Consider the following 24,242-nt stretch of genomic DNA (forward strand, 5'->3'; position numbering starts at 1 on the left):
CACAGTCAACTTGTGGAACTCCTTACCTGAGGAGGTTGTGAAGGCTAGGACTATAACAGCGTTTGAAAGAGAACTGGATAAATTTATGGTGGTGAAGTCCATAAATAGTTAGTAGCCAGGATGGGTAAGGAATGGTGTCCCTAGCCTCTGTTTGTCAGAGGGTGGAGATGGGTGGCAGGAGAGAGATCACTTGATCATTGCCTGTTAGGTTCACTCCCTCTGGGGCACCTGACATTGGCCACTGTCGGTAGACAGATAGTGGGCTAGATGGACCTTTGGTCTGACCCGGTGCGGCCGTTCTTATGGTGGCTCCCTTCCTGCTGCGGTAGGGCCTCACGCCCCCTGCAGGGTACCCTCCCCAGTGTCCTGGCAGAGTGACTCTAGCTGGCTCTGGTTAATGAGTGGGCGCTTTGGGGTCCACCTGGCCAATCCTCCAGGTGACTCCCCATCAGCACTTTGAGTGACAACTGATGGTGCACCCTTGGCCCCTCATTTCAGACGTACCCTCACCATAGGTACGTTAATTGGGGCCCTCACATGGCCATCAGGGTCAGGCAGGTGTAGGGCCCCAACTGCTCCAGGGCCACCACCTTTGGCCAGGCCAGTGTCACCTCAGCGCCCGTGTCCCAGTACCCCTGGATCTTCTTCCCATCCACCTTCAGGAGAACGAAGCACGTGCTCCTCAGGAGCTGCCCTGCACCCACCCTGTAGGCTGAGAGCCTTGAAACTGGAGCATCAAGCCTCCTCGAGGAGCTGGCCTGAGAGACTCCTCCCTCTGGGGCCATTGCTCAACTGCCAGCTGCACCTGCCTGGGAAGCCTGCCCCTCTTTGGGCTGGGCCCCCACCCACTTAACCCTTAGATGAGGGCTTGGGTCACTCATCTTGTCCCGGAGTTTTTGGCATCGGACCCATCTGTGGGCCCTCTGCCTACAGTAATTACACCACAAGTCCCATTGGTCCCCTAGGGGCAGTCGGTCAGTTCTAGTACTAGCTGTCTCCCTCAGGAAGAGTTTATCCAAGTCCTCCTTATGGGGGATTCCTAGTGACCCCCCTTCTGCAGCTTCTGGGAACCCATTCCATATCCCGACCAGCGGTCTACACTCATCAGCCAGCCGCCCTGCTCTCTGCTGGCCCTTCGGCTTCTTGTCCGCCAGCCACAGTCTCTGGTCGGGGGACTGTGCTCATGTAGCCATTCCAGCCCTATCAGCTCAAATCCGTCCTCCCTGGTCAGGGTCCCGGCCCCAACCCCCACTAGCAGATGCATTCCTCCGTCTGGGTGGCCAGTTCCAGGTAGGTCAATGCCTGGGCCTTCTGCAAACTCTGGAACCTTTTCCTGTATGGCTCAGGGGTCAGCTCAAACTGGAGCCTCAGGGCTTTTCTGAACTAGTTGATAGTCCCCTGCTTCCACCCCATCCATCTGGCTCTGGCCTTGGGGCCCAGTAAGGGGGTGAGATGCCAGAGCCTGTAGCAGGATCAATCTGCTCAAAGGCAGTGAGGTAGGTGTTTATATCCTCCCTCTCCTTAAACTGGGGCAACAATTTTATATCAGGGTTCCCTGCGGCATTGGCCAGCTTGGGCCCATCCCCCTTCGCCCCGGCAGGGGTCCTTCTGCCTCTCAGCTCTGCCATCGCCAGTTCAGGCTGCTTATCTCTCATGGTCCACCAGCTCTTTCAATCTCAGCTCCACCGACGGGAAACTCCGCCATGAAGACTCCCTGCTGGTTGGGGAGGTGGGTCCCCATGTTGCCAATTTAGCTACTTTGTCACTCGCTTTAGTAACTTTTGAGTTTCAGTAGCGAGAAAATAAGTGTCAGTGACAAATCTAGTGACTCACTGCCACTGACAGTGACATTCAGAGAAAGACATCACCAATATGTGTAGTCACAAAATCATTCACAAGCAGCTCAGTAGTGTTAATGAAATCCATTCCATGCTTTTCTTACTACATTCTGCGGCACACCAAGTCAATGTCATGTCCTCAGAAGGAATCACATTCCAGAGCTTCTTGGCTGAGATCACTATAATCTGCAAGCAAGGAACTGAAGTTTGTGAAGGCTAATTAAATACTTTACTGAAAGCAGGCACACTTTGGAGAGAGCAGCAGATTTGCCCGGGCTTGGTTTATTTTTTTGAAGAATGGCTACTTTTAAATCTGTTATTGAGTGTCTAGGGAGATTGAAGTGTTCTCCTGCTGGCTTTTGTGTGTTATTATTCCTGATGTCTGATTTGTGCCCATTTATTCTTTTACGTAGAGACTGTCTGGTTTGGCCAATGTACCAGGCAGAGGGGCACTGCTGCCCCCCCAACTCTCAGACCTTGGGAGGCAGGCCAATCCTCACTTACAGACAGCCCCCAAATCTGAAGCAACTACACACCACACCACAGAAACATTAAGACAGGAACCAGTCCCTGTAACAAGCCCCGTTGCCTTCTCTGTCTGTCCCCCTATCTACTTTAGTGACACCAGAGGACCCAACCACACCAGCCACAGCATCAGAGGCTTATTCACCTGCACATCTACTAATGTGATATATGCCATCATGTGCCTGCAATGCCCCTCTGCCATGTACATTGGCCAAATTGGACAGTCTCTACGTAAAAGGATAAATGGACACAGATCAGACATCAGGAATGGTAACACACAAAAGCCAGTAGGAGATCATTTCAATCGCTCTGGACATTCTATAACAGATTTAAAAGTAGCCACTCTTCAACAAAATACCTTCAACAACAGACTTCAGAGAGAAACTGCTGAGCTACAATTCATTTGCAAACTTAACACTATTAATTTGGGCTTGAATAGGGACTGGGAGTGGCTGGCTCATTACAAAAGCAATTTTCCCTCTCTCAGTGTTGATACCTCATCAGTTATTGGGAGTGGGCCGCATCCACCCTAACTAAACTGGCCTTGTCAACACTTTCTCCACTTGTGAGGTAACTCCCTTCTCTTCATGTATAACAATGCCTGCATCTGTAATTTTCACTCCATGCATCTGAAGAAGTGGATTTTTTACCCACGGAAACTTATGCCTAAATAAATCTGTTAGTCTTTAAGGTGCCACCAGACTCTTTGTTGTTTTTGTGAACACAGACTAACATGGCTACCCCGCCTCTGATACTGAAAGGCAAAGGATTTCTGCCCTATGTAAACCCTATTTAAGGCAGGGGAGTAAGATAATCAGGGTTCATTCTTCACTGAATCCCTGCCCAGGATGACTGCTGGAAACATCTAAGAAACAAGACAAAGGGGAGGGGGGAGAGAAGAGCTAAGCCCAGGCTGGAAAAGGTGTCTGGCCTGCAAAAGAAATGCCTAAAACAACATTTAAGGTGAGAAATTACTACTTGCGACCAGTTTCTTTAGTGTATTAAGCTGAGTTTGCATGTTTGTTCCAGTAATCTGCTTTGATCTGTTTGCTATCCCTTATAATCCCTTCAGATCTATTCTTTGTGGAGAATACATGTTTTTGTTTTCTCTAAAATCAGTTTGTGGAATTCGTAATGGAGGGGAAAGGGCAAAAAGCTGTGCATGTCTTCCTCTGCATTGACGGAGGGATAGCTCAGTGGTTTGGGCATTGGCCTGGTAAACCCAGGGTTTGAGTTCAATCCTTGAGGAGGCCACTTAGGGATCTGGGGCAAAAATCAGTGCTTGGTCCTGCTAGTGAAGGCAGGGGGCTGGACTTGATGACCTTTTGAGGTCCCTTCCAGTTCTAGGAGATTGGTATATCTCTAATTATTACGTTATTACTAGGGAGGTGGTGTTTTTCAGGGGCTTACAATGTACAGTTCCCTGTGCAGTGCAAGACAATACAATTTGGGGTTTGCACCCCAGAGGGGATGTGCTCTCGAGTGCCGGGCAATCCCCTAGCTGAGTCTTTCTGTGCAGAGCTGATTTCAGTGTTTCTTTCTGCAGCTGGGGGTGTCCCTACTTGTGTGTGTTCTGGAGAAGGCCTGAGGGCCTGGCTCAGCAGGAGAGCGTAAGGGAGCCCAGGAGGGTGGCACAGGCAGGCTCAGTAGTACCCCACTATGTCAGGTACCCTGGCAGGAGGCCGAGGCGTGTAGCCTATCACAGCTGTGACTGCAAGAAGAGCCCCTGATGGCAGTATTTGAGAAACGCTGTGCTAGGCACTGGTGGGCCTCATCTGGAGGACTGGGTCCAGTTCTATGCACCAGTTCAAGAAAGATGTGAACAAACTGGAGAGAAACCAGAGGAGGGCAACAAAAATGACAAAAGGTTTAGAAAACCTGAGCAGGGAGGACAGGTTAAAAAACTGGGCGTGTTTCGTGTTGAAGAGAGACTGAAAGGGGCCCTGAGAACAGTCTTCAAAGATGTTCAGGGCCGTTATGAAGAGGACAGAGATCAATTGTTCTCCATGTTGACTGAAGGTAGAAGTAATGGGCTTAAGCTTCAACAAGAGAGCTTTAGGTTTGATATATTATAGAAGATTTTTAACTCTAAGGGTAGATAAGGCATCCGTGGGAGGCTGGGGAATCCCCGTCACTGGAGGTTTTTTAAGACCAAGTTGGACAAACCCCTGTCAGGGAGGGTCTAGGTGTAGTCACAGTGGAGGGGGACTGGATTTGCTCTCTCAGGGCCTGCTCCAGATCGGCATTGCTGGGATTCTAGATTAAGGCCACAGCACTGCACATGATGGGCAGCTATTCCTGAGCACAGGACGGCAGCATAGGAGACCACATGAAGAGGGACAGGGGGGCAGAGGCAGAGGTTGACAGTGGGATGAGGGGTTAAATTTGCTAAGGGGGGCAAGGCAACATGGCCTGACAGGTGAAGGCAGGGAGCTTGTGGGTTGGAGGGAGAGTCAAATAGGCCAAAACTGGGAATCTGGCAATTATTTCTTGTTAGGAAATGAAGCGAGAGGAAGAGTTTTCGAGAGCACAAGGGCTCTGGGTCCAGCTTCACCAGTGACTCCTCCTAGAGCCTTCAACAAGTCACTTCAGCTCTGTAGCCCCGCCTGCTTTAACTGAGGAGCAACAGTCCTAAATTCCCCAGGGATTAGCAAAGGCACCAGTCCCTCCACTTGGGCAATGAAAATGGATCGACAAGCTTCCGAGCCAGGATTCCTGCCGTAGAAAGCAGAGGCCACAGGTACAGCTGCACCCCAGACTACCTGTCCTGTGGCACTCGTATTCCCTTAGCTGGCAAGGGCTCAGTTTCACTATGCTTCAGGGGCAGTCGAGTTTCTGGGCATGGCTGGGAGAAAAGCACCATGAGCACATACCTGCCTGCTGCTGTGGGTGCATCTGAGGACAAGACAGCCCCTCTGAGCCCCGGTGCATACTCAAGGGCTTCCCCTGCAAGTTAGTTCATTTTCCAGCTCAGTTCACTGCCGCAGATGCGGGGTGAGTTGGTGTTTGACATACCAGCCCCCGAAATGGCATCTCCCTCTTCAAACAACCTCCCTGAGCACGATGTGAATGGCACGTTTTCCATGGCTCTGTAGTCCTGAGATCTGCCCCACTGGGACACCAGCTCTTCAGAGGGATACCTGCGGGGGCAGAACTGTATTTTCTGAATGTTTCAATTTATGTTCTTTCGGGCATGTGTGCTAGACTCCTGGAGCCTGGCTAGGGGTCCGAGATGCATGGGAAGCAGCAGCTGTTCATTTTAATAAGGTCTCATTTAATAACAGCAGAAAACCTGGATGCCAGCACCAAGGCTATGAATTGAATTGACTGCTAAAACAATGCTCTCTCCTCTACGCTCCCTTGGCAAAGGCACCTGCCCTCAGCAGCCCACTGAGCACCAAACACCAACAGTGGGCTTGCAGGAGACATGGGCGTGGGTGTGGACGGGAATGAGGCCTGTATGGAGTAAAGCAGAGCAAGCTTCCCGGGCAGCCGCTCCGAAGAGCTATCACAGCATGGAGCTTCAGGCAGGCAGCGCGCCCATCTCACAAGCAGCAATCCAGTGCTGAAATAACAGAGCCAACAGCTGCAAAAAAGCTCCTCAGAAGTCACCCTCAACCTATCACTATTAGGCTTATGCGCAAGCCAGTGTCCCTAAAGCAGGTCTATGCATCTGCCCCGCAAGATTGCTATAATCAAGCCCCCCTGACAATTAAGGAGAGTGACCAGTGTCCAAGTAGCAGTGCAGCCCCTAACCAATTCCCATGGTCCAAATGGAGCAGCAGAGAGGCCAGGACAGGGCACATCACACCTGTTACTCACCCTTGGGCACTCTGAACATGGCTCTGCTCACTGCAGACGAGGTCCTGTCTCCTCAGGCAGGCACATCCACTGACTGAACTGCCTTGGACTCCTGCCAGCCCTGCAGAGCCAACACAACAAACCAGCAAAGCCAGTGTGGCTCTCGGAGGGCAGGCTGGGTTGGCACGGCTTCAGATGGCACTTCGGCCCTGGCATCACCTTCACCCAGCTAGCAGGGGGCTCCTGGAGGCAGATCAGCCTGCTCCGACAGAACTGCATGCTGCAAGGTGATTTTTGAAAACAGCGTTCTGGATGCTGAAGTTAAAAATGTCGTTCCTGCAACTGATAACATGCCAGGCACCTGGCTTGACCCATTTCTGGGAGGTGCTCAGATGGGAGAGGTCTGAGAACATTAGCTAATTCTGGCTTGCATAAGGAATGGGACAGCTTTAAAATGTTCTCTGCATTATTTACCTTACCCAAACTTGGTGGTGTGATCTCATTTGGACGCTGTGTGATCATACCATTTTAGAGGACACTGTAGAACTAGTGGGGAACACAGAATGATCAAGGCCTGGAAAACTCTCAAATGAAGATACCAAAAGAAAAAACAACCCACCCCAAACCCCCAAATTGTAACCTTGGAGGAGACAAGATAAACCTCTATAAAACAGTGACAGGTCCCGGAGAAGGCGCTTCTGTTCTTTCTGCCTCCTAACACAAGAACAAAGACTTTACACTAAATTAGAAGGCAGCGGATTCAAAATGGCCAAGGAAATAATTTTTCACACAACGTGTAATTAAACTGTGAAACTCACTGCCACAGGAAACCACTGAGGCTAAGAACTTAAGATTCAAAAAGGGACTGGACGTTTATGAGAATTAACAAAAAAACCCATACATGCGGGTGGGATATTAAACCTTGGGTTCAGAGTTTAGAGACCAGGTTGAGACCTGAGGAGGAGACGGTCCTCATACCTTTCTCTGAAGCAGCTGATGCTGGTGGCTGGGCTAGATGGGGCTCAGTTCTGATCCAGTCTGGCAAATCCTATGTTCCTAGAGAAGCCTGCATGGAGGGCAGATATGTAGAGAGATGAAAGAACAGGGCAAGGTTTAACTCAACACCCATATGAATTTATTCAATCCAGAGTCCATAGTAGAGTGCAATGATGAGAAATGGGACTTGTTCGGATAATCAGCTCTCTTTATGAAACAGAGACACAACTCTGAGAAACTCCTTAATGTCCTAAACACCTGCACAATGGAACGGCGCTCACAATGATTACTGGATGAGTTTGACTTTAAATACAGAGATACGGGGGTTCTCTCCCATGGATACAGCACATCACATGAACGTCACCAAATTCTCAATCCCTACCCGCCCCAAAGTTACTGGAATAGAAAATAAAAAGCTTTGGAGCCAGAGAACCATAGCAGCTTCCCCGCTTCGCTTTCTGTCCAGTATCCAAAGGGAAGAGTGGAAAGTTAGGCTTTGTTTAAAAATTAAAGTTAGAGAAGGTTAGTCCTTTTTCTTGTCCTCTGCTGTTTTCTCCATCTGGGCTCCAGGGGAGCCATCGACCACGTTCTCCGTTACTGGTGCAGGGGAGCCATCAGCCAGGCCCTCCCTTATCACCCCTTGCGTGCTCGTTGCCTCCCCATCGGGTAGCAGTGCAGGGGCACAGTCCGCTGGAGTGGTACCTTGTGTTAGCTGAGGGACTTGGCCCTCCCCACTTATCCCAAACTCGTTGACACGCGTTAGATCCACCCGGTAGATCCAGCGCTGATAGAGGTAAATGAAGAAGATGACATCTGTGGGAGGAGAGCAGAGCGAGCGTAAACAGCAGGCAAACCCCAGGCCAGATGCACACCTCTGAACTGCCCAGTTCTCAGTCCCCCGTGTCCTATAAGTGCCTTGTGAGCTGCTTGGCAAGAGACCCCCAGGCATGAGTGACAGCATAGCTCAGGTGCAGCCCACAAGGGAGTTGTTGAGGCCCTGGGACAGAGAGGAGGAGGAAAACTCTTTTCTCATCCTGCATGGGGAACTCACAGGCCAGCTCATGGAGCCATCACTGGACTCCTGGAAGGCTCAGTGGGAGAAGGGCCATGCAGCTGCAATAAGACGAAGGAAGTGGGGTCTTAAGTGCTGGGTTCAGACACTGGTAGGGTCCCATCTAAGCCTGGGCGATCCCCAAACTGGCTGGGGAGACACACTGACATGCTGCACCCCCATCCCCAAGTAGCACAACATGCTCCAAGCCTGTACGACACATTTGTAAAGGAGTCGTGATGCCATCCTTACAGACAATGGCAGGGAACGGGAGGCTGGCACTGAGCCCCTTACCATCTCGCAGGCAGCCTATCCTGTACATCATGGGCATTTTGATCACAAAGGCAAAGAGGTCATCAATGAAGGTGTTGAGTGCTTTGTAGGTGAGCATCCTCCAGGGCAGGTGGGCTACTGATTTCAGTTTGTAGTTTATGAACAGCTGCGGAGTCATCGTAATAAAACCTGGTGGGAAAGGGGGAGAAGTCAGGCCGTGGGCCACTACGCTAACTCCGGCCAGTGTGCATCTGGGACAGGCTGGATGCCAACAGAGTTGGCCCGGGCCATGGAGTTACATCCTGGCAGAAGTGAGGGCAAACCTTGTGCACAGCAGCTCTGCCATAAAGCAGGCTCCAATCTCTACGGAGTTCACCACACTCAGAGTCCCAAGAATAAATGGCTGAGGCAGAGGCGGGGAGAAGAGACCTTCTCCACTATCTGAAATGGCAGAGTCACGCTTTTAGCAGCGAGGCCAATCAGCCACCGAACAAGCTACTGAAGGGTGGGGTGCACTCCTCATGACTTGAGCCCAGGCTGAGGTGCGCTAGTCCAACTGGAAGCTGCTGGGCTGGACAGAATTCTCTGACCTGTGCTGGGCAGGTGATCAGACTGGATGAGCAGAGTGGTATTTTCTGTCTTATTATCTATCCCTTTCTTAATGATTCCCAAACAGCAGACGTGAAGCCAGGCCCTTTGCATGCGATATCAGGAGCTGGAGGGCTCCTTACTGGTAAGTGCAACTCAGTATCTCTTCTCCCTGCTGAAAGCTCATCCTAATTCCAGCCAGACACATGTGACCAACCTCTAACACGTCCAGAGTACTATCTACAACCTCCCCCGAGTGCAGGCGGACCCCAAAGCTGGGCACGAGGGGGTCAGGAGGCCTTGGACGGGGCCCAGCGACTCCAGCAAACTCAGGCATCCAGAACGCTGCCTTGTGGGTGCTACTCACCGAACGTCAGAAGGAAGCCATAGAGCATGCCCAGGACCCACGAGTACCAGCCCTTGTGCTCTATGTACAGCAAGCTGTACACAGCGTAGCAGCCGAGCAAGGGGAATAGAATCCAGGAGAGATACCGGAATGCCATCTGGGGAGGCAATATTCAAAGGTGACCGATCAGCTGGGAGCCACACAGAATCCTGCTCAGGATCGGGGGGGGCAGGGTGTGTGTGTACAGGGGCCCACTAGTCACAAACCCACCTCTTTGCAGGTCTGCTAGCTCTCAAGACCTGGCTTCACAGTGAGAGACTCTTGTTAGAAGGGGGTTTCTGAACAGTGCGTGGGGTCACAAGGTGCTGGACACATCCCATCTCACTCACTCGCTAGCGCATCACAGCAGGGCTGGAAGCAGGGTCTCAATCCTTTTTCCCCTTCTGCCTCCACAGCCACCAAGAAGTGAGCGTGCTCCATGCCCCTCGAACACCTGTCGCTCCACCTCTCAAAGACGGGGGGCGTGGGAGGGGGTGGTAGAGATACCAGGGGTTCTCAAACTGGAGGTTCCAACCCCTCAAGGGGTCACAAGGTAACCACTGACAGCCCTTAGCCCCCATTAAACTACGCACCCCCTATTTTTAATGAGGGGGGAATCACATTCAGAGGCTTGCTGTGTGAAAGGGGTCACCAATACAAGAAGTTTGAAAGCCATTGAGCTACACTCACACACCGCCAACCTGGCTCTGGGGATCAGACCAGCAGAGTGGCCAAGAGACGCATCCTGGGCACCCTTTAGCAGTTCATGACTATGACGTTTTGCTGAGATTCCCGGCCACATGAGGGTGGGACTGCACCACCACACACACGTGGTTTAATGACAACTATGCCTCAGCACCTGCAGCCATGTCAGAAGGAAAAGACTGAAAGGTGTAACTTGGGGCAGCAGGGCCCAGTGCGGGCACAGGGCCATACACAGAGCTGATGGAGGGGACACCGTGGCTGCAGACAGGCACATGAAGGGCATGCGTCACTCAGGCAGATGCCAGGGGTCAGAGGTGAGATAGACCCAGAGGAGTAGCGAACTGGACACATGAAGACCCACGTGTCCATCCAGCAGAGAGGAGAGGAGGAACAGAACTCAGGGCAAACAAGCCAACACCTAGAACGTGCTGTGGGTTCGGCTCTCTTGCAGGGCCCAGTGTAGCCCAGCTTAGCAAGGGAGCTGCTGTCCTGCTGGGAGAGCAGCAGCTTCACAAGGAATAAGCTAGAAAGGATGACCAGGGAAACGCTATCCAGGGCACCTTTCCTCTTTTGGGAGCAGGATCCTAATGCAGGGTATACCTGGGTCCCCTTTCCCCGGTCAAGGGCTCCCATATCTAGTGGCGTAGGAATCTAACCCACACTACCTCCACCTCCCAGAGGGATCCTACCACACACTGAAGGAAATCCCGTGCCAGGCATCGGACTTACATCATCGTAGACTTTGGTAGACGATTCTATATATGTTGATTTGTCTTTGAAGGTTAAACGTGGAAAAATCCCAGCGACTTTGTCGTCTCGATCCAGCTGTTCATCGACAAGAGCAGAAGTTAGAGGGGAGGCAGTACATAAAAGCCCCAAGGGGGCTCCTCCTGAGAAGACAACCTAGCTGGGGGTGTGGATCTCACATTCTCTAGCTTTCTGCTTACTCTGGCAAGGTGGAGAACTGGGTCTTCTATACAGGGCACCTCTTCAGTCTAGTGCGTATGCGGCCCACAATGTATTACCTGGGCTGCAGGGGCCAAGTGACAGGGCAACAGCTGCCCTGGACCCCTGACCCTGTGAGGCCTGCACGGCTGCCCTGGACCCCAAACCTGGGCAGCTGCCCCGACCCTGGACTCCCACCACATGGGGTGGGCTGGCAGCCCTGCCCCCTTCCCACAAGGCAGCGGGAAACCCAGCAGCCCCTGGGCATATGGACTAGGCTTTAGCACACAGCTGTGGGCTAACTGGGCCACATGCAACCTGCAGGGCGAGAACCACTGGTGTAGTGCAATGAGCCACGTGCTTACCTTGACATCCATGACTTTTGTGATTTTCCAGAGGTCTATGAGGAGCCCGATGAAGACACTGACTTGAACCACAAAGTTAGTTTCATTGTCCAGGATGTAGAGAAGGACCACAAGTGACTGAAATACCCCGAAGAATACAGAGCGGACGGAGAGCCCCTCCAGAGACTGTCTGCTGTTCCAGAACTGGATATCTAGGGGCGAGAGAGAAGAGCATAGAGGGAGAACTTCCTAAGCATAGGGGGCCCTTCAGGGCCAGCCAGAGCCCCGCTGCAGGAAGGAGTTTCCAGCTTTCTCCTCTACCTTATGAAAGGAGCAGAGCACAGGTCTACTTGCTAATGCCTTTCACCTCCATGAGTGGGAGTGAGTTGTTTCCCAGCTGTACGAAGAAAATGGCCAGACCATCTCTGTGGGCCACGAAGGTGGTTCAGAAGAACCTGGCCAGAAACCCATCCACTGTTAGCAGAAGGCTGACCTTGCCCTCTCCATTATGTTGTGGATACAGACTCTCCTGTGGCCAGTAGGTGTGTGGCTAGTATGTGATCATGGGGTCATTATACAGACTGAACTCCCAGCAGTGTCAGAGGCATGAAGCTTGCTGCCCACAGACTTTGTAAGGGAAGCACTTGAAGTTTGCAGGCCCCCCCAATAGCTGAGGAGAGTCTCGTGACTGGAGACAGTGTTCCTCCTGCCCTAAAGCACATGGGGGTGGGGAGGAAGACGACGGCAAGGAGCAGAGTGCAGAGAGTTACGGCAGGTAGCAGAGGGACAGGCCAGCTGAGTCACCCCTGTGGGGCCTCAGCAATTTATCACTGGAGAGCCTGGACCCAAGTGAAAACAACTATGTTTTCCATTTAGTCACATTCATGCTCTTCACCTGTCCCAGACGTTCTTCCTCTTACATTCATATTGCCCCCCACAACAGGGGCATTGAACAACTCTGCAAGGCCAATGCAGACCCAGGTTAAAAATCCTTCCTAAGAGAAGGACTGGAGCCAAAAGAGGAGATCTTCACTACACTGCAGAACTTACCGTTTTTGAAGGCAAGAAACTCAAATACGCTGTGAACTATGGAAACGATAATGGTCAAAGCCAGCAGATATGGATTGGTCTCCAAAAGAGCAACCTGGAAAAGAAAAAGACATGAAGGGCCTATCCTGCCCCTCCAGCCAGGCCCCACCCAAAGGGACCCAGAGAAGGCAATCCAGACAGAACTGAGGGTTTCAGGTGAACAAACAGGAGCCAGAACGTGTACGGAAAAATAACCCAATCCACAGATGCTTTAGTAGGAACAACTGGGGGAAGCAGAAATGCCAACAGATTTCAGAGTCACAGGAAACAGGAAGTTAGATTACATTTAAGTGTGTGTGGGGTACCGTGGATAGTCTCCCAGAGACTGAGCAAAGCCCGGTGTGTCTGGCTTTCACTTCAGCTACTGTGATGGAGTGAGGAGAGGCCCTAAGACTGTGACAGCTCAGAATAAAACTGCAATGAGTGGCACAATCAAACCATTATTTCCTGCACTAGTCTCAGAACTTATTTCTGTAAGAAGGGGTACAGCATTAATAGGATTAATTTCTAAACTAAAGTGAAAAGCTTTTAAAATAAACTATGCACTTAAATTAAAATTACATGTGTACCTTTTGATGTAAGCCTTTTGTAAAACCGCATATACTGAACACTATGTCTCCTGAAAACAGTTAAAGGAGACCAGCGCTGCCCTGATTCCTTGTGCCCTTCTCTACACTCAGACATGGCTAGATTAGGAAATGCAGATCCCTGCCACCACGGGTTCCTCGGGGAAAGCACAGTGCCCGTCTCAGACTTCACCAACTGGCTGCAAATACTGCCCAGATTAACAGTGCTGTCCAGAGCACAGGGAGATTTTATATGAACAGCAGGGCTGATCTGAACCCCAGTTGGGCACAGAGGAAGTGGTGGGCTTTGTTAGGGAGGGCTGAGGTCCTGCTACAGGCCCAGATTCTGCTGCCAGCCTCACAGAGAAAGAACTAAGGGATCACTTTCCATCCCATTTGACTTGTGTTTTTCCAGTGATGGAGTTTGGGGGATGATGCCCTACATTAACGGCAATGCCCCAGGCAGCTGTTGATGGAGGGAGGGGGGATGGGTAGCAGTGGCAGTCAGAGCCAGAGCTTAAGGCCGTAAGAGAACAGTTTGACCTCATGTCCATCACAGGCCACCAACCCCCACACCAGAACCTGCACACTAGCCCAGAAACCAAAATGAGACCAAAGCATCACAGCCCACACTAGACTGGACAGGTAAAGAACAGGAGGAACCGAGGGACACAGTGCCCGAGGCCCCTGCAATGGCAGCCAAACAATCAAGTGAGATACACCCAGCTAATCTTGACCCACTTGACAAGTGACCAGCACCCATACACAATAGAAGGCAGCAAACACCACCCCCCCAAAGTCCCTGCCAATCTGATCTGGGGCAAAAATTCCTTCCTGACCCCACATACAGCCATCAGTTCAACCCTGAGCACGAGTCAGAACCAACCAGCCAAGCACCTGACAGAGAGAATGCTCGGTGCCACCTCAGAGATCTGGCCACCCCCACAATGTCTTATCTTCAGCTACGGCCAGCTCTGATGCTTCAAAGGAGATAAACCCTCCCAGAATAAATCTCTGTCTGACCCCTGGCTGGCGGCCAACTGAAACCCTGAAGGACGAACTTTAGGAACATAGGACATAACCCCCCAGGTTGCTGAGCCCTGCCCCCACACTCCCCCATCCCAAACAACCCCATCAGACATTTGCTCTCAAACTTGTTCAGCTTTCTCTCAAAAATAATTGTTTGCTCCAGCAACGCTGAACCTCACCCCTCTTATGTTTAGAAACCTTTTTCTAATTACCAGCCTGAATTTGTTTCTGGCCAGCTTATATCTACTTGTTCTTGTGCAAACACTGTCCTTTAGCTTAAAGAGCTCATCATCCTCTCCATGTTTACCCCCGTGCTGTATTTACAGGGAGCAATCACATCGCCTCTCAGCCTTCTTTTTACTAGGCTAACAAACCAAGCTCTTTTGGTCTCCTCTCAGAAGGCAGCCCCTGCATTCCCCTGAGCAGCCTGGTAGCTCTTCTCGGCACCTGTCCCAGTTTGAATTAATCTTTCCTGATGATCAGAATTGCACACAGCCTTCCAAGTGAGGTCTAAACAGTACCTTGTACAATGACATTAGTACCTCTCTGGACATACTGGAAGTACCTCACCTATTATCCTAGCATCGCATTTGCCTTTTTCACAGCCACATCACACTGGTTGGTGGCTCAGCCATCCTGCAATCAACCCACACATCCAAGCCTCTCCGCACACCCACCCCCCAGTCGCTTCTAACTGATGAACCCCCAGCTTGTAGCACAGATTCTTATTATTAGACGATAAGTGCATGACCTTGCACTCTGTTTGTTGAATTTCATCCCATTTGTGCCCCTCTAGTCTTCAAGGTCATCCCACTGCCAGCTCCCCAGAGCCCCACTGATCTAACAGCTGGGGGAGTCCCAGCCTGTCTTGAGCTAGGGAGACAAGATCCTAGAGTAAATCCTGTGATGGTTGACACCATTTCTACAGAGCACTCTTCAGAGTAGAATAGCGTTGACTACACTGGCCTCGGTTTCCTTGGCAATAATATCCTGGGGACTGTCCTGTTGTACCAGTCACAGGAGGCACCGATACAGCTTAAGGCTGAAGCCCTTCATACATCCCAGGCTGAGTTCACCCCGCCACACCGGAAGCACTGGCTGAGACCAGAGCGCTCAAAGTTGCCCTGTCCAGGCAACGAGTGCTCAAAGAAACATCTCTCAGTCCTTTGTGAGACCAGTTCAAGACTGGGCCTGTGCATACTTGGAGCACTTCCTGAAGCCACAGAGTGGCTGATTCTCTATCCCAGAAGAAGAAAGGTGGGTGTTGGGTAGAGAAGGCAGGAGAAGGTAGAGAAGGTAGGAATCAAAGCAGGAAGCCAAGGGGACCTGGGCAAGCCCAACAGTTGCAGGGCCAGAAGGGAAGTGCTGGATCTTCCAGATTTATGCAGAATGCAGCAGCACGATCCAGACTCTGCTGTGATTTGATAGAAAAAGGAAATTGAAGGGATCCCAGATGGTGGTGATGTGTGGGCCAGAAGAGAAGGATCAGGAGAGGGTAGGCCACTTGGGAATGTTCTGAAAAGTGCCTGAGCTACTTAGGGGCCTAAGATGCATTTTCAAAAGTGACTTTGCCATTTGCAAGGCTCCTAAGTCACTTAGACTTTTGAAACTCTTACCCTAGCAGCTCTGGTTTGGCTATGTGAAAATTAAGCAGATAGTATGAAATGAGGAGCTGCTGGAAAGGCCATGAGTGGAGAGGTACATTTGGGAATCATCCACACAGGAACAGCAGTTGAAGCTCTGTGAGTGGGTCAGAAAGGGTGGAGAGGTGCGAGTCTAGGACAGAGGCCTGTGGGATCTCCGTGGAAAGTGGCAGAGAGAGGCACCCACCAAAAACAAAGCTGGAGAAAACCCACCCAGAGGAGATTTGTCAAGGCTGTCTAACCTTTACAGAATCCTGCTCCTCATCCGATTGCTCGTACAAGTCCTCTCCCAGGAAGTTCCACAGGGACTTGGTGCTCTGTGCGGCATAGAGCTGCCAGCGCCACAGCGAGAGTGGGCAGAAGGAGAGGCGGAAAGGTAGCCGCTCCACTGTCTCGTTGATGGGGAAATAATCCTTCTGGAGGTTCCAGTAATCGTTGAAGTAGAGGATGGGGTAGTAGTCACCACTGACCGCATCGAACTTCACATCTGCAGCAATGGGAGAGAGCGCAGACACAGGCCTGAGAGAGCAAACAGGAATGGGATATCACAAAGAAGGCTACCTTCACTCACTAAGACAGACAATGGAGACCCACCTCATCCTGCAACAACAAAAATCATCCTGGACCAGCACCAACAGAAACCCCAGACCAGCAACTGCTTTTGTACAGCTGGCTGGTACATGGAGCCTGAGCCTCCCGGCCTTCCCTCAGGAGAAAGATGCCAGCTCCTACAGCACACAGGGCACTAAGCGATGGCCAGAGTGTGAAGGAGGGGGTCTTGCTTTGCCACAGATGGACGGGAGAGTATAGCACCTTTCTCTCAGTGCCCAGAGCTCAAACCCATTCCCTCTGTATATTACTGACCAAGCGCAGACTCAGGTATTGAAAGCAGTCTGACAGCATCCAATTAACACCCTCTGGAAACCAGGCCATTTGCAGGATTCCAGTATATCAAACTGGCTTCCAGGAAGTTTATGGTGCCAGCTATTTTCTTCTGAAGAGTGTTTGTGATTTGAATCTCAAGCTGATGGATAGCGCCGATCTAACAACCCTGGAGACGGATGTTCATTTAGCCACAGAACAGCATGGGAAGCAGCAGGGAAAGTCTGCCACAAACATCCTTCGCTGATAGCGTAACAGAGTCCTTACTTAGGGGGCCACCTGGTGAGAGTTTACGCTCCATGACCCATTCGGTCCTGGGTTGCCAGTGAGACATGCAACACAGGGGCCCAATTACATGGGTGAATTGGTAGGGGTTTTTGGGTTTTTTGTTGTGTTTTTTGCTGTGGAAGCCTGCCTCTTAGACGCTGCACTGAAGCCATTAACTCACTTCCTGTAAGCAAGCTTGGTAGAATTCAATTTGCTTTTTTCAAAATAATATTGACAGCTATCAATGCTTATTTTTTTCAAGTGTTTATCCAATTTTTACCTATTTTTTCACAGTTGCAGGATATTATGGAGGGAGGTGTCTGACAATAATTATTTAATGACAGACGTTGAGATTAAGAAAGTTAAAGGTCCCTAAAAAGGTGCTCTGCTCTAGCTCTGTTATTGCTGGCATTATAACACCCTCTTAAGCACGTTATGGTTGGACTCAAGTTTTCAAGCAGCATTTTTCTTACTTTGTCTACCTATCAATATTAATCATCATTGATGGAAAGAGTCGTGTGTATGTGGTGAAATCAGTGTTTACCAACATTTACTGCTAAAAATCCAATCCTTCCAAGCCTACTCACAAGACAATGAACAGACAGGAACAATTTAGTTACTACCAACTTGGGAGAAATTTATACTACTGAACTAGAGGGAAAGTCTCCAATATTCCATTCCCAAGCCCCTCAACTGCCCAATCCACAAGCATGCTGAAGAAATTAAGCTAGTCCAGAGCAGACAAAACCAACTCCACTCGCATGCAACTACTACATTACAACAAGTGCCCCAAAGTGGGCAAATAACAGAGGGAAGCTCTGCAGAGAGCTGAGATGAGAGGAGATGACAAGACCAGCTATAAGAACTAGACAGATAAGCTGTGAAGAGATGAGGTCTTGGAGCAAACACACACATTCCAAAATGGCATCTCAGAGAAAGGGAAGTGCTGGCAGATCCCAAGTTCTTACATTGGTCCAGAGGCGGTGGCACACTACCCTTCACCCAGGGAGTATGATCGTCCACTATGTTGATGGTGAGATTAGGGTGCCAGTGTGAGATCACCTCCACAGGGCCAAAATCTTCTGCTCTCTGCAACAAAAACACAAAGTCCCATTTGGTACAGGGTACTGGGGCATATCATTGCTCTAGCGATAGCAAGAGGGCGCCACATATACAAAAACAGCCAGTGCAGCTCATTAGATTTGGGCACTGTAGGTAATTTTGGATTTGGTCCTGGGGAAAGAGAACACAGATAAAGGCACTGGACTTCCATAATGCAGCTAGAGAGACCATCTTACAGGGATGTAAGGACCTGAAGGGTTTAAGACCATGAAGGAGACAAAGGGGAAGACAGTTTCATCCAGATCTTGGCCAAACGTGGGCAGATGTAGATAGATTAGAGGACATAAACTTACTCCTGGAGGAATTCTGCATCATTGCGCAATTCAGAATTTCCTTTTCCCCAAAGAAATGAGCTGCAGTGCTAACAGCCACTACTAGGGGCCACCCGACATTGCAGAGCCCAGCTCGCACATAGGAGAGGAAGACAGGAGAGGGAGCTAGAGGGTTCCTGGCAGCTGCAGTTCCCAGCATGCCCTGGGAAGGAGAGGGCAGCATGTAGGAAGCACTGTGCAAACCTGGGACAGGCATCACGCTGTTTCTCCCTCTGGATCCCTGGCCTGGGGCGGGGGGAAGGATGATGATTATGTAGTGTTATTTTGACAGATAAAATTTGTAGAATTTTAAAAGATTGTGTGCAGAATTTTTAGTTTTAAACTGGGAGATTTTTTTACAATTTAAAACCCATAAGAACTCTGCTAGGTTTTAGGGAGCAAGGGTCTTCGTAATGCTAGTTACTAACCCTTCTAAAGGCACCACTTTGACAGGGCAGCTCTAGGCCAAACTGAAAATTTCTGAACCAGGTCAGGGCATGTGTCTGGTAGCTCACTTCAGCCAATCAACCCCTTCAACTGTCCATCAGTTTTCCCCCTCCTACGGGCTTTTTTGAGTCTTGTGTTTTTGCTATCTTTGTTCTCCTCCAGCCAGGAGGGAGCGAGAGATTAACACATTAAGAATGACCAGACTAGGACAGGTCAATGGTCCACAGCCTACTAACCTGTCTTTCGACAGCGATCGGCAGCAGAGGGAACGAACAGAACAGGGCAATTTACTGAGCAATCCATCCCAGCTTCTAGCAATCAGAAGTTTATGGACACCCAGAGCTTGGGATTGTCAGCACCAGCCAGTCACAGATAGGCAAACAAGGATTAGATCAGACCAGACCACAACCAGCAGGGTGACCTCTAATAATGCTTTTCTGCATCTCATTAGGCTATAAATCAGCAGCACCTGTGATCCAGTCTGGCACCTCCCAGCAAATAGCACTGGGCTGTCCTGGGCCCAGAGAACATTCAGAACAGGAAAGCACATGCCTTAGGGGTGAGAGCACCAGCTCTACCCTTTGCAACACAAGGGCAGGAGGAAGTCTTCTGTAGCTGGTTTCTACTTCTCTATCATTCTCAGATTTGTATCCATTTTCAACAGCAGGTTTAACTGGGCTCCCTTTCTGAGTTAACCCTTTAACAGAGTTCTGCCTGGGACCCTTCTCCTCCTCAGTCACAGACTGTCACAGGACTAGAGAGTTGAGCCGAAAAGGAGAGATCCACAGGAGAGGCAGGAGGAGAAGTGATATAGCAGCAGCACGCATATAGGAGCAGGAAAAGGTAGTTGAAACAGAGTCAGAGTCCCCCAGTGCAATTGTCTGATAAAGGGGTGAAGGAAAACCTTGTATCAATACATCAGAGGGAGGACAAGGTAACAGTTCATTAAAGAGAAGGAACAAAGTACCACCCTGTGTAGGCAGGAGAATTCCACAGAAACATCTCCGCAGTACCAAGGATCAAGGAGGGTGAACCAACAAACATCTAGGGAACATTTTGGACTTATTCACTGCTGAGTCTAAGTTCTACTTCCCACTGTTTGGGAAAAGCATTAACCCACAGCAAACAAAGGGATACACGGATGATAAAAAAAATCTGATTTCTTAATTTAAATTATCAATCCACTTGTAGCAAAGCAGCTATTCCCAGGGCAACGATACCTGGGATACAGGAAATTCTGCAGATGTCCAAGTTGTGCTAGGGAGTTAAGATGTACTTTGAAATGTCTTTACCATGTGTTTTACAAGTCAATTTGACTCTTGGCCTCTCTGGGAAATGCTGTAGGCCAGTGTAATCGCTCCAACACCCCACCCCAGCAGAGATCCTGACCATTCATCCTATTCTCTCTCGAAGTGGAAGTTAGTACCTGACTGCAGCAAAGCCTAAACTTCTCTCCAAGCAAAAAGACACCTGGGTGTGGAAGCAGAAGTGAGAGAAAAGCCAGGGCCTTGCTGAATGAGGAAAGCAGTTAGATACCTTTATCATTTCTGGATCTGCTTCCGTCTCCCCCGTCAGAAGATTCTTGGTTTTCTGGAACCGTCGACGTTTATATTTATTTATCACTAGAAGGAAAGAGACAGGCAGGCAGATGTGAGTAATGCTGAATTCTTCCACTTATCAGTAACAGACTCTGCAGGAGGCAGCCGCCCAAAACAGATCCACTTCAAGCAGCATCTCCCTGCTTCTCCTGAGCTCATGATTTGGGACAAAGTGGACCACTGACTAGGTGAATGAAAATCATCAGTCTTTGACACTTCCTGAAGATCTTTCGTCCAAACTGGACATCTCGTGACACCCCCTCCCCCCCATGTAATAACCTTGTGACCGCCTGTGGGGTCACGACACCCAGTCTGAGAGCACCTGCTTTAGATGTATACAAATATTAAAAAACCTTATTCAAGGTTCACAGTAAATTAATATAAGCAAAGCATCCAATGGAGACAGAATAGGTTCTTAAGAACATAAGAATGGGCATACTGCATCAGACTAAAGGTTCATCTAGCCCAGTATCCTGTCTTCCAACATTGGCCAATGCCAGGAAATGAACAGAACAGAGAACCATCAAGTAATCCATCCCCTGTCATCTATTCCCAGCTTCTGTCAAACAGAGGCTAGGGACGCCATCCCTGCCCATCCTGGCTAATAGCCATTTGAACCCTGTTATAGTCGGCCTTCACAACATCCTCTGGCAAAGAGTTCCACAAACTGACTAGGTTGTGTGAAAAAAAAATACTTCCTTTTGTTTGTTTTAAACCCGCTGCCTATTAATTTCTTTTGGTGACCCCTGGGTCTTGTGTTATAAGAAACAGTAAATAACACTTCCTTATTTACTTTCTCCACACCAATCTTGATTTTATAGACCTGAATCATATCCCCCTTAGTCGTCTCTTTTCCAAATCAAAAAGTCCCAGTCTTATTAATCTCTCCTCATACGGAAATCCTCTGACTCCCTGTATTACACAGGACTTCACCTAGTTACTCCGGCATCGAGCCCAACGGTTTGTCTGGCTGAAGTATACCTTCCAGAAAGGCAGTCAGCTGGAGAATCTGCCCCTTCCCTTGGCAGTTTGCACCCATGGTTAATCACCTCCCTGTTAAATTTGTGCCTTATTTCTAATAAAAGTGTTTGGCTTTATCTCAGTAGCAGCTTTGCATATTTCAAAGACTATCTCTGCAAAAGCCACATTGGAGAGATTTCTATAAACCTCACTGAGATTATGCTCAGATGACATTCTACCTAGCTTCATGTTACATGACAAAAGACAGCCACATTCCCATCCTACGCAGCACAACACACTCCCTTTCCAACATAAAATTGCACCCACTCACTTCTGATTCATAGCACATAGCTCTTCTGTAACTCTCTAGGATCACCCCAACTTCTTCACGACTTCTCAGAAATAAATTTCACTTACCATTCTCCAGAAAACAACTCCTAGCTCTGTTGATGCCCATCTGTGTGTGTGTTTTAAACACACAAACATGTCCCTTTCCAAAGGGCATTTATTCAAATTTGTATAATAAAAATAGAGACAGAGTTTAAAGCCAGAAGGGACCAACAATCTCTAGTCAGACCGTAAAAGGCCCTTGAATTAATTCCAATCTTGATTTTAAGAGAGTCAGTGATGGAGAATCCATGAAAACCTTGTGACTTTACTAAAAATAGCTGGGGGGAGGGAATGGGAGTGTGCAGAGGAATGATTGCTGGAGCCCCATGGGGGGGCACCCCTCCGCCACAGAGAGGCACAGAACCCCCGCTCCAGCCCACAACCGTGGTGCATAGTCGTGGCTCCAGTCCTGGGATGCACAAACAAGGGAAAGTCAAGTACAAGTAGAGAGGTTCTTTTGCCTCTGTATTCCCAACTGGTGTGTCCAGTTCTGGTGCCCACAATTCAAGAAAGATATTGATAAATTGGAAAGAGGTCAGAAAAAGAGCCATGAAAATGAATAAAGTATTAGAAAACCTGCCTTTTAATGACAAACTCAAGGAGCTCACTATTCAGCTTAACAAAGAAAAAATTAAGGGATGACTGGATTACAGTACCTACCTGGGACACACATATTTGATAATGAGCTTTTCAGTCTAGCAGTCTAACATGATTAATACTTGTTTGTCCAGCTGCCAGGGCAAATTGCCCCGATATTTTGCACTCCGGTGCACAGGCGGAGGGGGCTCACGCCTTGAACTCAGCCCCGGCCCCGCCCCGACTCTGCCCCCTCCCTGCCCCATTGGATCTCTCCTCAAATCCCTGCCCTGGCCCCACCTCTTCCCCAAGCATTCCTCCTCCTCCCACCTCCCTCCCAGGCTTGTGCAAATCAGGGAGCAGCAGGACGCTCAGGGGAGGCGGAGGTGAGCTGGTGTGGTAGGGGGCGGGGAGCTGTTGGTGGGTGCTCAGCCCCCACCAATTTTTCCTATGCTCTGGCGGCTTTTTTTTTTTTTCCTTTCTTTTGCTCCACCAGTGCCCCCCCGCGCCCCCATGTCCCGATATTTCATGTCTCTCATCTGCTCACCCTAATCCAATGTCTGGAAGTTGAAGTTAGAAAAATTCAGATTGGAAAGAAGCTACAAATTTTTTAATAGTGAGGATAATTATCCACTGGAACAACTAACAAAGGGTCATGGGACATTCTCCGTCACTGGGAATTTTTAAATCAAGGCTGAATTTTTTTTTTTAAAGTAAGAGATTTTCTACTTCAAATGGAATAACGCTGGGAAAGTTCACTGGCCTGTGCTGTACAGGACGTAACAGCAGTTGTCCTACTATAGACAAAAGAAGGGGGCACGATCAAGTAAGTTTGAGAGCCACGGCTGTAGAATCACACCACAGCTTGCCACACAAAGGGTACATGTCACCAACACGGCACTACGGTAGCCACTCAGTTAGTTCTTCTAGTATTAGAACACTTCTGTACTGTGACACCAGTTATCGCACATGGCTCAAGCACTATGTACATAATCAGGTGGTCATGGAGTTTAAGGCCAGAAGTAGGGTGACCAGATGTCTCAATTTGATAGGGACAGTCCCCATATTTGGGCCTTTTTCTTATATAGGCGCCTATTACCCCCTACCCCTGCCTGATTTTTCTCACTTGCTGTCTGGTCACCCTAGCCAGGAGGACCCCCTGTATTCCCTATAAGCTGGGAGGCTGCACGGGAGAGATTTAAGTGCCGCCCAGCTGATTAGCTGAGTCCCCACAGCCAGCTGCATGTGTTCAGGTGCCCCTCCTCCAACGCTGATTTCCCCAGCAGCCAGCTCACACACTCCCTCCCGCCCGCATTCCCATGTACCCCATCTCTGCAGAGCCGGGGACAGGAGACCACAGGGCTTAGGAGAGCTTTCCGTGTGTGTCTTAAAGAGACAGTGCACGGTTTTCCCCAGCAGCCAGCACACACACTTGTGTTATTGCTGCTGTTACTCCTTGGTACTTCCTGCAATGCACACGTATTCTCTGTAATTTTATTCTTTCAAAGTGCATTATTTTAGTGTTTTGACTGGTTTATACATTTCACAATTTTTATTTCTCTTTAAATTTGATTCTTTGAGTAGTGAGTTCTAAAATGCCTAACCTGTCCTGGTGGAGTAATTATCCCTATGGTAACTTTTTAAAAACATAAACAGATTGTCAGGTTTTTTGTTTCTACTGGTGGTGCACATCTGCACATACCTTGGTACACAACATTTATTACACACATGGATAGAAAAAGTTAGAGGGAACATTGGGGACCGCCACCTCAGAGTCTGACCGCCTATATATCACAGGCCACCAACAGTACCCAGCAAACACACAGTAAACTCAACAACCAACATTAGATCTAAGCATTACAGCTCACAGGAGACTAGACTATTTCATGCCACAGGCAGAGAACAGAAGGG

General features: G+C 49.5%; 1 protein-coding gene across 2 annotated transcripts in view; it reads right to left on the minus strand.

Moving 5' to 3' along the window:
- Positions 1–7,276: 7,276 nt before the first annotated feature.
- CLPTM1 (CLPTM1 regulator of GABA type A receptor forward trafficking) overlaps positions 7,277–24,242 on the minus strand; it is a 38,547-nt gene continuing 21,581 nt past the window's right edge. For both annotated transcript variants that reach the window (XM_075071413.1, XM_075071412.1), the window contains exons 6-14: positions 20,344–20,429; positions 17,896–18,016; positions 16,021–16,265; positions 12,502–12,595; positions 11,473–11,663; positions 10,892–10,987; positions 9,440–9,575; positions 8,506–8,673; positions 7,277–7,973 (exon numbers count right to left, since the gene is read on the minus strand). In XM_075071413.1, the coding sequence (XP_074927514.1) occupies positions 7,684–7,973; positions 8,506–8,673; positions 9,440–9,575; positions 10,892–10,987; positions 11,473–11,663; positions 12,502–12,595; positions 16,021–16,265; positions 17,896–18,016; positions 20,344–20,429 (1,427 nt within the window). In that variant the 3' untranslated portion in view covers positions 7,277–7,683. The remainder of the gene's footprint in view (positions 7,974–8,505; positions 8,674–9,439; positions 9,576–10,891; positions 10,988–11,472; positions 11,664–12,501; positions 12,596–16,020; positions 16,266–17,895; positions 18,017–20,343; positions 20,430–24,242) is intronic.

The sequence above is a fragment of the Chelonoidis abingdonii genome, chromosome 11, assembly GCF_003597395.2.
Source record: "Chelonoidis abingdonii isolate Lonesome George chromosome 11, CheloAbing_2.0, whole genome shotgun sequence".
Lineage (NCBI taxonomy): Eukaryota > Metazoa > Chordata > Testudines > Testudinidae > Chelonoidis > Chelonoidis abingdonii.